Raw genomic sequence first — 12865 nt, forward strand, 5'->3', positions numbered from 1 at the left:
AGGCAGGGGCCTAGGAGGAAGGTCGGTAGACTGAGTGCTTGAAGGTGAGAGAAAGGGATGATGACTGCTGGCCTGAGGTCCCCAAGAACACAGAGGGCAAGGCACAGCAGTGGGGATTAATCTCCTCTCTCCCACCACGAATGAGCTGGTACCTCCTCCTCTGTTGTCTCAGAGGTTGTCCTAATTTAGGCTCTTCCTGTTCTCCAGCACCCCCTTTGCATCCCATGTTCAGAGACTATGTGACTTATCTAAGCGGAAACTATGAAGTCTGTACTCTATGTTAAAGATCTTTGCTTCAAAGTCAACCTCCAATAACCTGGTGTGACAATATTCTGACTCCCAACTGCTTTGTTGGGTCCTCATGGATGTCACTGGACCGATATCTTAAGTACCTATGTTAGTCAGGGTTCTCCAGGGAAACAGACTGACAGAATGGATGGATGGATGGAAAGACAGACAGACAGATAGATGAATAGATAAAGGGACAAATGGATGGGTAAAGGGACAGACGGATGGATGGATGGATGGAGAGATAGATGAAATGGATAAAGGGACAAATGGATGGGTGGATGGGTGGGTGGATTGATGTAGAGATAGACATGAATGAATGAAGGGACAAATGCATGGATGGATGGGTGGTGGATGGATGGACAGATGCACAGCGACAGACAGATGGATAGCTTTCTCTTCAGGAATTGGCTCACATGATTGGGGAGGCTGGCAGACCCCAAATCTGCACATAGGCCAGCAGGCTGGAGACCCAGGCAAGAGTGCGGAGGCCGTGGGGAGGCCGAATTCCCTCTTCTTCAGGGGATCTCAGTCTGTTTTCTCTGAAGTCCTTCAACTGACCGGGGAGACGCCCCACCGTACGGAGGGTAACCTGCTTTACTCAAAGCCGACTCCTCTGTGGTGCTGTCCTCTAAAAAGCCTTCACGGCAACATCACACGGGCGTTAGACCAGGTATCTGGGTACCGTGGCCTAACCAAGGTGACACATAAGATTAGCTATCATACTACCCACCTCATCCAGGTGTGAGGATCAAATGAGGTGACATATATCAGGCATCCGACAGAACCAAGGAGCAATGTGGTGTGTATGTGTGTGTCAGGGCTTTCTCAAAGGCGTGATTTTAAAGGGAACGTAAAAAACACTTGAAATTTACCTTTAATCCAAAAAGGATTTAGCAATACCTAATATTACTCCTTCCTGTAGTCTGCAAACAACAGGATTCGGTATGGGCTTATGTAGCTACAAAAGTTACACCTCAGCATATGTTTCCTGAGGCCGTATGTATCAGTGCTACATTTCATAGCAAATATTTTCTAATGCCCTTTATTTTCCTAAAATAAAATTCACAAGATTCATCAGCAGAATAACCTTACACACATAACTTATAACAAACCACTATAATGCCCTAGTTGTACTATTTGACAACTTACGTTAACATATACTTTAATACACAGACATTGGGGCACTAGTAGATTAGAAAATATAATGAACGAAGCAGATACTCACTCCTGGATGGAACCTCCACGAAAGGCCACCGCTACAAGCAGAGATGATACAGAACACTGTGCTGGTGACAGACTTCATGAGGAGCACAGCTGCGGGTAATAGGGTTTTCCAAATGGATGGCAGTTCTTGCTGAAATCCTCAACCTTCCAAAGTAAAATCTCGCCGCAGTTTATATACAACAGTGGCATTCCTGGAAAATTCAGCGTATAGTAAGCTCATGAGAGAAGTGCCTTGTGCTTGTGTGTAACGCAAAATGACATTCTCAGCTTAGGTCATTATAAACTGAGGCTCTCACCCACCTGAATGTCAGCACGATATTTGCGAGTCGCACAGGAGGCGGGGTAACTCCTCATTCCGGGGTGCCCTGCACGTGACAAGATGTTCTCCTATCCCCCTCAGCCCCTGCCCACCCTGTGCCAGGAGCCCTCGCCCATCACCGTGCTCACCAAAGAGGCCCTACGTTTCCCACACAGCCCCGCTGAGAGTCACTGACATATACAGTGGGCTCGTGTCAGCATGAATTACCGGAAATGAGACGTCTAAGTCTGATTAAACGTAACAAACGAATCATAGGCAGTACCAGGAAAATGTTCAAGATAAATTCAGAAGGTTTATTGCACCAAATGCCACAGAAGAATGGATCAAAATGATACGTGAACAAGTTTGAAGAAAACAATTTCCATACATTGCCATTGATACCTATTTAACTGATCGAAAACATCAAGTCCTACCAATTTGTCTTCATGGAACTTCAGTAGTAACAAATCAATCCCAGAATTTTCTCTTGTAAACCACTTAAACTTAAGCACGTTGCAATCTTGCTTTCAAGATATACGGTTCACCAAAGATGGACATTTAAAAATTAACATTCAGAGGGGGCTGCTTGATTTAGGCAAACAGTATATTAAAAGGTCCCCTCCCCCAAAGCACAAGAGAAAACAAATGGTTCACATTTACCGAGAAGCTAAAGGCTTTTTCAGTTTATTGGTGAAGGTATGCATGAACAAAATACTTTCAAAAGTATGTGTTAGTGGAAAAATCCAGATATTTAAAAGAACCGTGGGGTCACTTTATATTCTTTATTTTTATGTACAACCAACTCTAGTGAGGAACCTAAAAAGCTACAGGCTGAATTTTATAAAATCTCAGGACCTAATTAGAAGGGCCTAAACAACAGTTTAGTATCGTTTAGCAGGCAGGGATTTTCCTCCCTCGAAAAAAGTTAACGTTGAAAAATATGGAAAGTTTAAAAAGTTGCGATGTGTAAACGGCAGTTCCATGGGATGTGAAAAGTTTGGAGTTACTTTCATTAAAAAACAGCACACTTCAGAAAAATGGATTGAAGCCTATACAAAAAGCTATTTAACACTGATAAAAATAAAATACTTTGGAATTATGCACAAGTATGGAAGCGACATTTTAAGTTTTCATTGTCATGTTTAAACGTACACAACGGTCTTTACATTCATATCACCCGTCAGTCTATGAAAAATAAAACCGCGACATGCTAGAGAGAGGCCCATCACGGTCACGCGGGCACACACCGCTCTGTCCTGCCTCCCAGCTTGCGTGGAAAAGCAAGATGCTACAAAAGGTGCACTCAACAGGTAAGACGTCGAAGTTGAAGAAACCCTAAAGGTGGAATCCTGTCAACTGAGGTAGTTTTCTCTATTTGTACTTTTTTTTTTTTTTTAACTTTTGTTTCTTTTCTTGAGGTGGGCCTGGGCGAGGGTGGGTCCCTTCCTTGCCTCTTGGGCTAAGACAGACCCAAGCCACCAGGTGGGGTCCGGTGTGTGTCTCAACACAGTTCCATGAGATTCTTTTCCGCTTTTGGGAGGAGCTTGAGTTTAGGAGAGAGCACAGGTGGATGTCCTCCAGGGGAGGGTTTATGAACGAGCAGCAACACATCCCTGGTCTGCTGTGCAGGCGGCAGCCGTGAGGGTCAGGGCTGCCCAGGGTCCTGAGCGCTCTCCCTCCGTCACCTTCTCCCGGGAGAGGCGGGGGACAGGAGATGCGGAGGCAAGGCCAGTTTCCTCAGCTTCCAGAGGCTGGGCTGCATCTGTAATGCGTGGAGTTTAGAATCGGCCGTTTGAAGCTCAGCGTCCCCCGGGCCGGGTCTACTGCTCACCGGCCGCTACGTGCACTGATTCTGTTCCTAGTTATTGTCTGTGAAGCCCTGGAAGGTCGGGGGAGGAGGGAGGGGAAGCGCCCAGAACGTGTCAGCGAGGAGAAGGGAACCGAGACTGCGGGTGCTCGAAGCCGGTGCGGAGGGGACACTGTGACCTCACTCAGCACGGACGGGGAGAGGGTGGCCACGGGCGAGGTCCCCGACAACCGCCACGATGCCACGGAGCCAAGGACTCGGCACACCCGTCTCGTGCCAGACATCAGGCAAGAGGAGACAGAAAACGTAGAAGAATGGACAACGTCACTTTGATGAGAGAAAGGCATACGATACAAATCCAAGATCTTAAGCGCCTCAACACACCTCTCTGCATTTCACACCGTAAAAAGAAAAGGGGGGCGGAATTCCCTGGGGTCCAGGGGTTAGGGCTCGGTGCTCTCTCCCTGCGGAGGGCCTGAGTTCAGTCCCTGGTCGGGGAACGAAGATGCTACAAGCTGCCTGGAGCAGTCAAAAGAAAGAAGATTTATTAAAAAAGAGAGGGGAAGGCTGCAGTTCTGACCTATTCCTAAGAAAGGAAGAACACACCTGTGTTTCTCCATTGGTCCTGCCACTCTCCTCTTTCAAACAAATAACTCGCGTGCATTTGTCAGAGAGTAAAGACACAGATGAATGTAACTTGGATTTTGGGATCAGGATTTTATCAAGTAGAAAATACGAAGTCATCTTAACTCCTGAAAGGGAAGTCGTTTCATATTCTTAAGTGCAAAGGCTACATGGAAAGGACCGGCATCAATTCATAAAAGAGAAGGAAATCAGAGCCTGGTTATAACGAACCGACCTCAAGATCTGCAGGTGTAACAGTTCTGCTGTACTGGGTTAGCCCCCTGCCTTTCAACCCTCCATTTACCAAACAGGCTTTTCCTTTACCCTGGATGACGGTCAGTAAACTAAAGTTAACGTCAACAGAAAAGTAAGGATTTGTAAAAAGCACACGATGCTCATAAACAAACAGTGCTTCATTTTGGCAGGTTTTATACTACGGGGCAGTGAAGTTCTGGGAAGCTGTTTTGAAAAGGACATAGGGATTGGAAGGCACAGAGATGATAGTGTAAAAATTCAGCTCATATCTGGATTGTTTACAAACGTTCAAACCAATTCATGAGTCATCCTGCACTTTCGCAGCTTTCACTTCCCACCCGGACAGCTGCGCCTTTTAAAGTATAAATAGTCATTTGTATTAACTAGGATAGGAGGAAGGTGGCTTCCGCGGGAGTTGTTCAGCCACAGAACCACTCGCCGGCTTACAGAACCAACTTTGGTGAACGGCCCCGCTTGAAGGGCTGCCGAGAGCTGCGAAGCGTCTGGAGAAGCCGGGCGGGGTCGGGCCGAGCTCGCCGCTGCCACGGAACCACACGGGGCCGGGCTGAGGACGCCGCGCCGATTCCTGCCTTGATCGCACCAACGACCTGTCCCTGACCTACCCGTGGCTGCATCTCGAACACGGTAAACTGGGACAAGATGGGGAAGCAGCGGGTTCCTGGAGCTCCCGGCCCCCCGTGCTTTGCGCCAGACGGTGACGGTGACGCCGCAGCCACTGGAGCGGAGGGTGGCACGCGCGGGCTTCACTCGGCCGCTGACCCGGGGTCCCCGCGCTGACCGTCTTCTCAGGACGGTGGGACCCCTCTCCCCAGCTTGGGGAGCTCGCGCTGGAACTCGGAGATGTCTCAGCCCCGCTTCTGGGCCCCAACGTGCTCACACCACCGCCCGGCCCGGCCCAGCGCGGCCGGACCGGCTCCGTCTGCCCTGCCCGGGCCTCGCGGTCCTGGGGAGCGGCCGTCTGTCCTCCCTCCTTCGGCTGAGCGGCTGATCCTTCTTCCACGGAGCAGCTGTCCTGAGCGTCAGCTTATAAGAGTATCTGAGCGACGTACGGAGAGTGAGTGCTGGCGACAGCCGTCAGCAGGGGCAGGTCGTTGGACTCGATCCTGAAGGCGGAGAAAGGAGGGGACGTTGCTTTAAAGCAGCAGGACTTACGGGAAGGGCCCCGGCGCCGGACCCCAGGGCTGGCCGGTCAGTGCCCAGAACCGATGACGGAGTGAACGAGGCGGGGACACGGGAGTCTGTCCCTGCGACTCTACGTTCCTCGCATCCCTGCGCGGCCTCTGTGCGAGTCCCCCTCCGGCCAGCCCTCCCGGCCTGCGCCCCGAGTCTGCACCGGCTTCACGTTCGTCTCTGGGAACGCATGACGGTGGCAGCGTCTCCAGAACCCCGGAGATTTCTTCAAGGCTGACACGCCCGAGACCCCCAATGAGCACGTGCCCAACAGTCACAGGTGGGCATGGGCAGAAGGCCCCGCGTCCTGGAGAAGTCAGGACAGTCTCGGTCCTTGAAATATGTCCTAATGCTCTCCCTTGATTTCCGAAACCAAAAATTAAAAATATAACCTAAAAAGGCAGCTGGCATGAGCTCGTGGAGTTTTCCATGCCTTCTCCAGTAATGCTCCCTCCGGATCTCATTTCAGGGCAGACAGGGAGCTCCCAGCACCTTAGTGCTGCTGGCCTGACCACGGGAGGGGCTAAGGAGGGGCTGGAGGGACCCCCACTAACAAGGCGCTGAGGGGCCTGGTGACGAGGAGGTAAATCCCCCCTCACCATCCTTCTCGGGGTGCTGATGGTGGGCACCTGTCAGTCAGGGGCCAGGCAAGCGTCCTGGAAATAAAACTGCACATCCTGCCTCGGAAACCGGATCGGGTATGGGGTAGGACTACAGTGAGGCTGGTGAAGAGGTCTAAGTAAAAAGCGCAAAAGCAAACGCCTCAAAAGGGGAGAATATTGGGCTTCCCTGGTGGCGCAGTGGTTGAGAGTCCGCCTGCCGATGCAGGGGACGCGGGTTCGTGTCCCGGTCCGGGAAGATCCCACATGCCGAGGAGCAGCTGGGCCCGTGAGCCATGGCCGCTGAGCCTGCGCGTCCGGAGCCTGTGCTCCGCAACGGGAGAGGCCACAACAGTGAGAGGCCCGCGTACCGCGCAAAAAAAAAAAAAAAAAGGGTGGGGGGAGAATATTTTTTAAATGATGTAAGAAAAAAAAAAAAGTGACAGGAAACGCTAAGAGCCAAACAATACAGTATAAGTCACATCCTGGGTGTGAAAGATGAAAAGTCCGACAGGAATGCAGAGGCCTGAGCCTTGAAATAATACTTCGATTGGCAGGCTTAACAGAGAATTTCAGGGTTGACGCTTTATACACGGTATTTCCTTGCCCCAAAGTAGTGGCGGGGGGGGGGGGGGAGGTCATCATCACAGGTAAGGGAGACAACGCCTCATCTACACAATGTCTTTTTGTTACTTCTCTGTGGAAAATTAAGCAGAGAGTAAAACACAAGTCAGAATGTCTTCCCCCGGAGAAGTTAGGGCAAAGCCTCTGGAAAATGATATACGTTATCGATAGCATGCACGCCTCCTCTTCTGATGGGCTCATAATAAAAGGAGGAGAGTACGGTCACCCCGGGACGTGCAGACGGGCCCCCAAGTCCAGGGGAACAGCCTTCCCCGCCTCCTCCAGAAAAAGGAAAACACAGCTGCCGCCGCGTGTGTGACAGCTCGTGACTCTCACATCCTACTGAAATGACGAGCAATGGGCAGATGGGGTAGGATTACGCTTTTCACTTCAAGGATAAACTAATCCAGGGGGAAGACTCACGAGGCGCCACTAGCTTCAAGGTCTGCATGTGTTTCCGGGTGTGACACTCCAGTATCAGATACAAGAAACATGCCGTTCACTGGGGAGCCCCAGAGGCTGGACAGGTCAGTGGGTAGAGTGCAGGGGACAGCCCCCCGCAGGGGGATGCTGGCACTCCCCAGAACTCACCCCAGAACGACACTTAATTCCTTCACGTGCACGCGCGTGTGTCCACGAAGGTACTCAGACAGCATCTTACTCTTCAGGTACATCTCCTGTAGTCTGTCTTCCAGGTGCATGACGCACTGCAAAGCCAATCACGCTCACGGTGAGGGCGAGAACTCGGACCTCTGCCAACGTCTAAGAGCCGCAATTCCCTCAATCCATTTCTAAGTGCGCTACTGTCATCTCACCTCTTTAACTTATACTTCAAGAATTACAACCCAGCTCAAACCCTACCACGAGCAGGGATGAGAACAGGTTTTTGTCATCAACAAGGACCTACCGAAAAGCACAGGGAACTCTACTCAGTACTCTGATAACCTATATGGAAAAGAATCTGAAAAAGAATAGATACGTGTGTGTACCACCGAATCACTTTGCTGCACACCTGAAATTAACACAACGTTGTAAATCAACTGTACTCCAATATAAAATTAAAAAAAATAAAAAAGAATAGGTTTTTGTAAAACAGTAAAGTTTAATTTTTCCAGTGACTGTTAAGATCTTCATATATATTTTCTGGTCTTTCTAAAAAAGCATTTGTTTCTACATAGTTAAAATCATTCTATAAGTATACTTATTTCTTGCTTTCAAAAAACTTTCTAATAATCCTTTTTTCCCATGTTATTAAAAATTCTTTATCAATATAATTTTTGACTGATTTTTCAGAATGTGAATTTACCATTACTAAAATCACATAGCCATCTGCATTTTTGTTATTATACATAATTTTGTAAAGAGTACCTTTCTTGTTGTTTTCCTATATCTCAGATTATTTTGGTGCAATTCATTCCCAGAAGAATGACCGGAACAAGGTTATTCTGAACATTTTTTTTTGCTCTCAAGAGTGTATTTTAACCAGGTCTCTAGTAACAATGAAGAAAGGGCAATTTTGTTCAGAACATCTCTACCCTTGGAACTGTGTCCAGCTTCGTTTTTAGGGGACAGCAGTCACTCGTGTCTTGCACCAGAGGCAAATGCTTTTGCATTTGGCAGGGAGACCGATCCAGGCAGCTCAGTAAGTCACCTGATGGCGCTGGCAAGGGTCACTCCATCAGACATGATTTTCTTCTAGACCATTATGCCTGCTATTTTCAAGGTAAAAAGATTAACAGATGCACTTGAAAATGTTGATCTCGACCACCCGGGCTGATCAGTGACATGGAAAAAGTATCCACTCGAGATGCAATCTTTTCCGTTTTTCCTTGGCTTAAAATCTTAAGTGCATCGTGTTGTGTGGCCGAAACACAACTGGTAAGTGAGTAAGAGTAATAATCAAAGCAAGGAGGATTTCGCCAATTCTCCTGGGGGAAAATGTTCCCCCAGGAAAACAGAGTTAAGTGCGGAAAGGTCTCCTGTTCAGTGTCAGTTCCTTGTGGAGCAAATACAAAGTTTTAGTAAGAGTGTTGTAAAATATTAAAAAGAACACTGACATTACGTTGAATCCTTTATGTTTTAAAATAGTGAATTTACTGTGTTTTCATAGTCCCCAGGAAAACTGTGTGTTGCAGTGTGGAAGTAAACAGAACATTGGTTCACGTGGAATGTGCACGGGGCTTGCAATCAGAGCACTTAGAAAGCTTTTTCAAAGCCTGACTATGAAATTGAACTGTTTCGGGATTCCTCTCCCTCCTTTCTGAGATGGATTTCTTCAACTTTAACTTCTGAAATTTTAAATACCTACTTTCTCTTTTCGTACTGAAGGTCCTAACAGGCCTTTAATCACGTGTTTCGTTCGAGTGACTCTTAAGGAGAATTTTAAGCTGCAGATGAAACGTTCTTTGATCCTGATTTTGTCAGGTCATTCATATTATTAAGGGGTTATATGTAACTTATGTCTAAATGAAGTAAAAAGAATTATTAACCGTGGTAATTTACTGCTGGGATAACTAAGACATCAAACGTAGCAAGAGATATGGATTATAGAATACAATATAAAAGTTTGGTAAATATAACAGTAAAAAACTGTAAAATCAAATCTCTCTCTTCCCTTACAGAAAAGCAGACTTCGGTCTCTAAATCAGCACGATGCAAGTTGCTACTAGAAGGAAAAACTGCCTAAAAATGTAGGACAAGCATCAGGTTGTAACATGCCACAGGTGGTGTCTTCTGTGTTACCCCTGAGAACAGGGCGCCTACAGTTTAAAGCCCAAATAAAGGTTTCAGTGAAAAGGTGGTGTCAGTCTTTAAAGCCATGAACACTGTTCACGCAACTGGTTCTCACTAAGTTACACTAATAGTAGCCGTTTCCTGAGTGTGTGTAACATCCAACACTACTTCAAGTGCTCTACCTGAATTATCTCACTTAATTTTTATAACCAGACAGGATAGGTTCTGCTGTGCCCCAGCTTCGACAAGGCACACGATTCAGAAGCAGAGAAGCCTGGGTCTGAGTCCAGGCCACTGAAAGCCCACGGACTGGCCACCACTGTCCACTGGCTGCCAGGGCATCTCATCTCGCCTGACCTTGGACAGGTAGAAAGCAGCACCGTGGAGGGTCCTCACACGTGCCCGTTGCCTAGGCACCACCTGCACTTTGCAGAGGAGAAAGAGATGCCCGACGAACCAACGGCAAAGCCCGGACGCAACCCCCATGATGTCCAGTGGCGCCCCGTGATGCTGTGCTGCCACCTGAGGTGACAGCCAGTGTTTCAAAGCACCTCCTCCAAGGACAAAGGAGTCCTGACCTTCCGAGGTGTGGTGCACCTGCAGATCTGGTCACGAGAGCTCAGGGGAAACCCTCCATGAGCAACCAGGGAGGTGGCTCATAGTCAGCCTCCTACTTGGTTGTCAATAGCCCTGCATCTTTTGCGGAGGCTGGAGGCTGCAAGGGAGATGCTGTTTGGTTTGGGGCTGACAGAGGGGGAGTCCAGAAAGCTGGTGAGCTCATCCCAGCTGCAGCCCCGCCAACTCGGGGGCTCTGCCCTGTACGTGCCCTTCAGCTGCGCTTCTGCTCTGGAAACCTTGCTCCCTTCCTTGCTAAATGTATTTTCTCTAGATCTCTCTGCACACAGACACACACACACAGGAATTGGTTTTGCATCTTATTCCATGGACTCAGGGAGAGCTGCTGATCATTTTCTTGGAGTTTAGGGGGTCTGTCTACTGTTTGTATTTAATGTAACGTTATCAAAGTGATTTGAAAATCCCATTCGAAAAGGAACAGTTGATACCATCCCCTATGGCTATGGTGCTTCAGCATTTTAAGTGTTTACACGAACGATATTCTATTTATCCATAACAACTTTGGGAGGATGGTCTCTGAACAGATGGAACTAGTCCCTTCGGAAGCTGGCTGGCTTGTATTTGACCTGAGGACGGGAAAACCAATCAGTCCCCCAAAGGAGGATTTTAAATTTCCCTTTATGCTCGATCCCTGCCCCCATACCTTACCTGTTTCTCCACGTAACTTGTTCAAAAAGACCGTGTCACTCTGTGCTGTCTCCAGAAGGACTATTGCTACTGAATCCAGCCCGTGTGCTGGTTTTGTGTCACACGCTCTGTTTTCACTGATGCTAACATCCAGTTAGACTAAAATCAATACACGGGAATTCGTGACTTTATAACCACGATGCTGCGGAAAATGCTTTTTTAGCTCATTTCTCTGATGGTCTGAGAACGATACTTACAAAGTCAGCGGGGAGGTGAAGCCTGTAAAGCTGGAGGATGGACTGAAGCAAGCTGGACACCTGGCTTGAGACCAGGACGTCCTGGCCGAGTTTCGTGCTGTCTACCGCCTTCCTCTGACTCGTGGCCACCTGGACGCTCCACTTGTCCGTGTCTGCAATGATGCACACGGCCTCAGCGATGGGCTCGTCGAGCACGGGGTGCTGCGGGACAGACACACGGGGTCAACTCTTCACCATGCTTCCGGTGACATCGGAACGTCCAGAACTTTCTGTGCGGCGTCAGACTCAGGGGCAGAGGTGATGGCGGGAGCCCCGAGCCCTACAGGGACCCGAGCTGGGGTGTCATCCCATAGTCGTTTAAATGTTAACTTGACAAAACTGCACCCAGTCATTATTTCCTTCCTGCGCCAAGGGGGCACACTATAAGCGTCATCAAACATGCAGAGGTAAGCAAAAAGGCCTGTGATCTCCCTACATCCCAGGACATTAAAGCCCGTTTCCTTCTGGAAGACTGCACTCTCCTTTTATGCTTTTTGTTTTTATTTATTTCTTTTTTTCCCACGAGTCTTGTGGGATCCTAGCTCCCTGAACTGGGATGGAAACCGGGCCCCCTGCAGTGGAAGCGTGGAGTCTTAATTACTGGACCGCCAGGGAAGTCTCTGCACTCTCCTTTTAACGTGGAGACGGTCAGAAAAAGGTGTAGGAGTCTACTGCCATTCTTCCCATCACAAGGTTTGGCGGGGTAACTTAGCAGTCCCTGAAAGGTATAGCTTTAATCACGAGGCAATGTTTATTCAGAAACCGTGTGCTACACGCATGTATCAACTCCAGGACAACCAAAATCAGACGGGGCTAGAGAGCTGTGTACAAGATGAGGCCAAAAGGCACAGGTGTGGCTACCGATGAACATACTGCAAATACCAAATCCTCAGTAACTGGGCGGTGACGGACGGAGCACATAGGAAATGTGCCACGGGGCAAACAGGGTGAACACGAACGCAGTCCAGGAAAACGGCCTACAGGAGGCACGTGAAAAGACGCTCAACATCACTAATTATTAGAGAAATGCAAGTCAAGATTACAATGAGGTATCACCTCACACCGGTCAGAATGGCCATCATTAAAAAGTCTACAAACGATAAACACTGGAGAGGGTGTGGAGGAAAGGGAACCCTGCTGCACTGTTGGTGGGAATGTAAATTGATACAGCCACTATGGAGAACAGTAGGGAGGTTCCTTAAAAGACTAAAAACAGAGCTACCATATGACCCAGCAATCCCACTCTTGGGCATATATCCAGAGAAAACCATAATTCGAAAGGATGCATGCACCTTGATGTTCACTGCAGCACTATTTACAATAGCCAGGACATGTAAGCAACCTAAGTGTCCATTGACAGAGGAATGAATAAAGAAGATGTGGTACATATATACAATGGAATATTACTCAGCCATAAAAAAAGAATGAAATAATGCCATTTTCAGAAACATGGATGGACCCAGAGATTGTCATACAGAGTGAAGTAAGTCAGAGAGAGAAAGACAAATATTGTATGATATCGCTTATATGTGGAATAGAAAAAAATGGTACAAATGAACCTATTTACAAAACAGAAATAGAGTCACAGATGTAGAAACCTAAGTTTTGAGACCTAAACTTATGGTTACGGCGGGGGGGGAAGGGGGAGGGATACATTGGG

At 48.1% G+C, this 12865-nt stretch overlaps 1 protein-coding gene across 5 annotated transcripts in view; it reads right to left on the reverse strand.

Moving 5' to 3' along the window:
- Positions 1–356: 356 nt before the first annotated feature.
- FNIP2 (folliculin interacting protein 2) overlaps positions 357–12865 on the reverse strand; it is a 126458-nt gene continuing 113949 nt past the window's right edge. For 3 of the 5 annotated variants that reach the window (XM_079919711.1, XM_079919710.1, XM_079919708.1), the window contains 3 exons: positions 11167–11367; positions 7505–7620; positions 2139–5623 (listed from right to left, as the gene is read on the reverse strand). In XM_079919711.1, the coding sequence (XP_079775837.1) occupies positions 5545–5623; positions 7505–7620; positions 11167–11367 (396 nt within the window). In that variant the 3' untranslated portion in view covers positions 2139–5544. Of the gene's footprint in view, positions 1707–2138; positions 5624–7504; positions 7621–11166; positions 11368–12865 lie in introns of those variants that run through there. The other 2 variants (XM_079919709.1, XM_079919712.1) reach the window with 2 other exon arrangements.

This window comes from Stenella coeruleoalba (assembly GCF_951394435.1).
Source record: "Stenella coeruleoalba genome assembly, chromosome: 4".
Classification (NCBI taxonomy): Eukaryota; Metazoa; Chordata; class Mammalia; order Artiodactyla; family Delphinidae; genus Stenella; species Stenella coeruleoalba.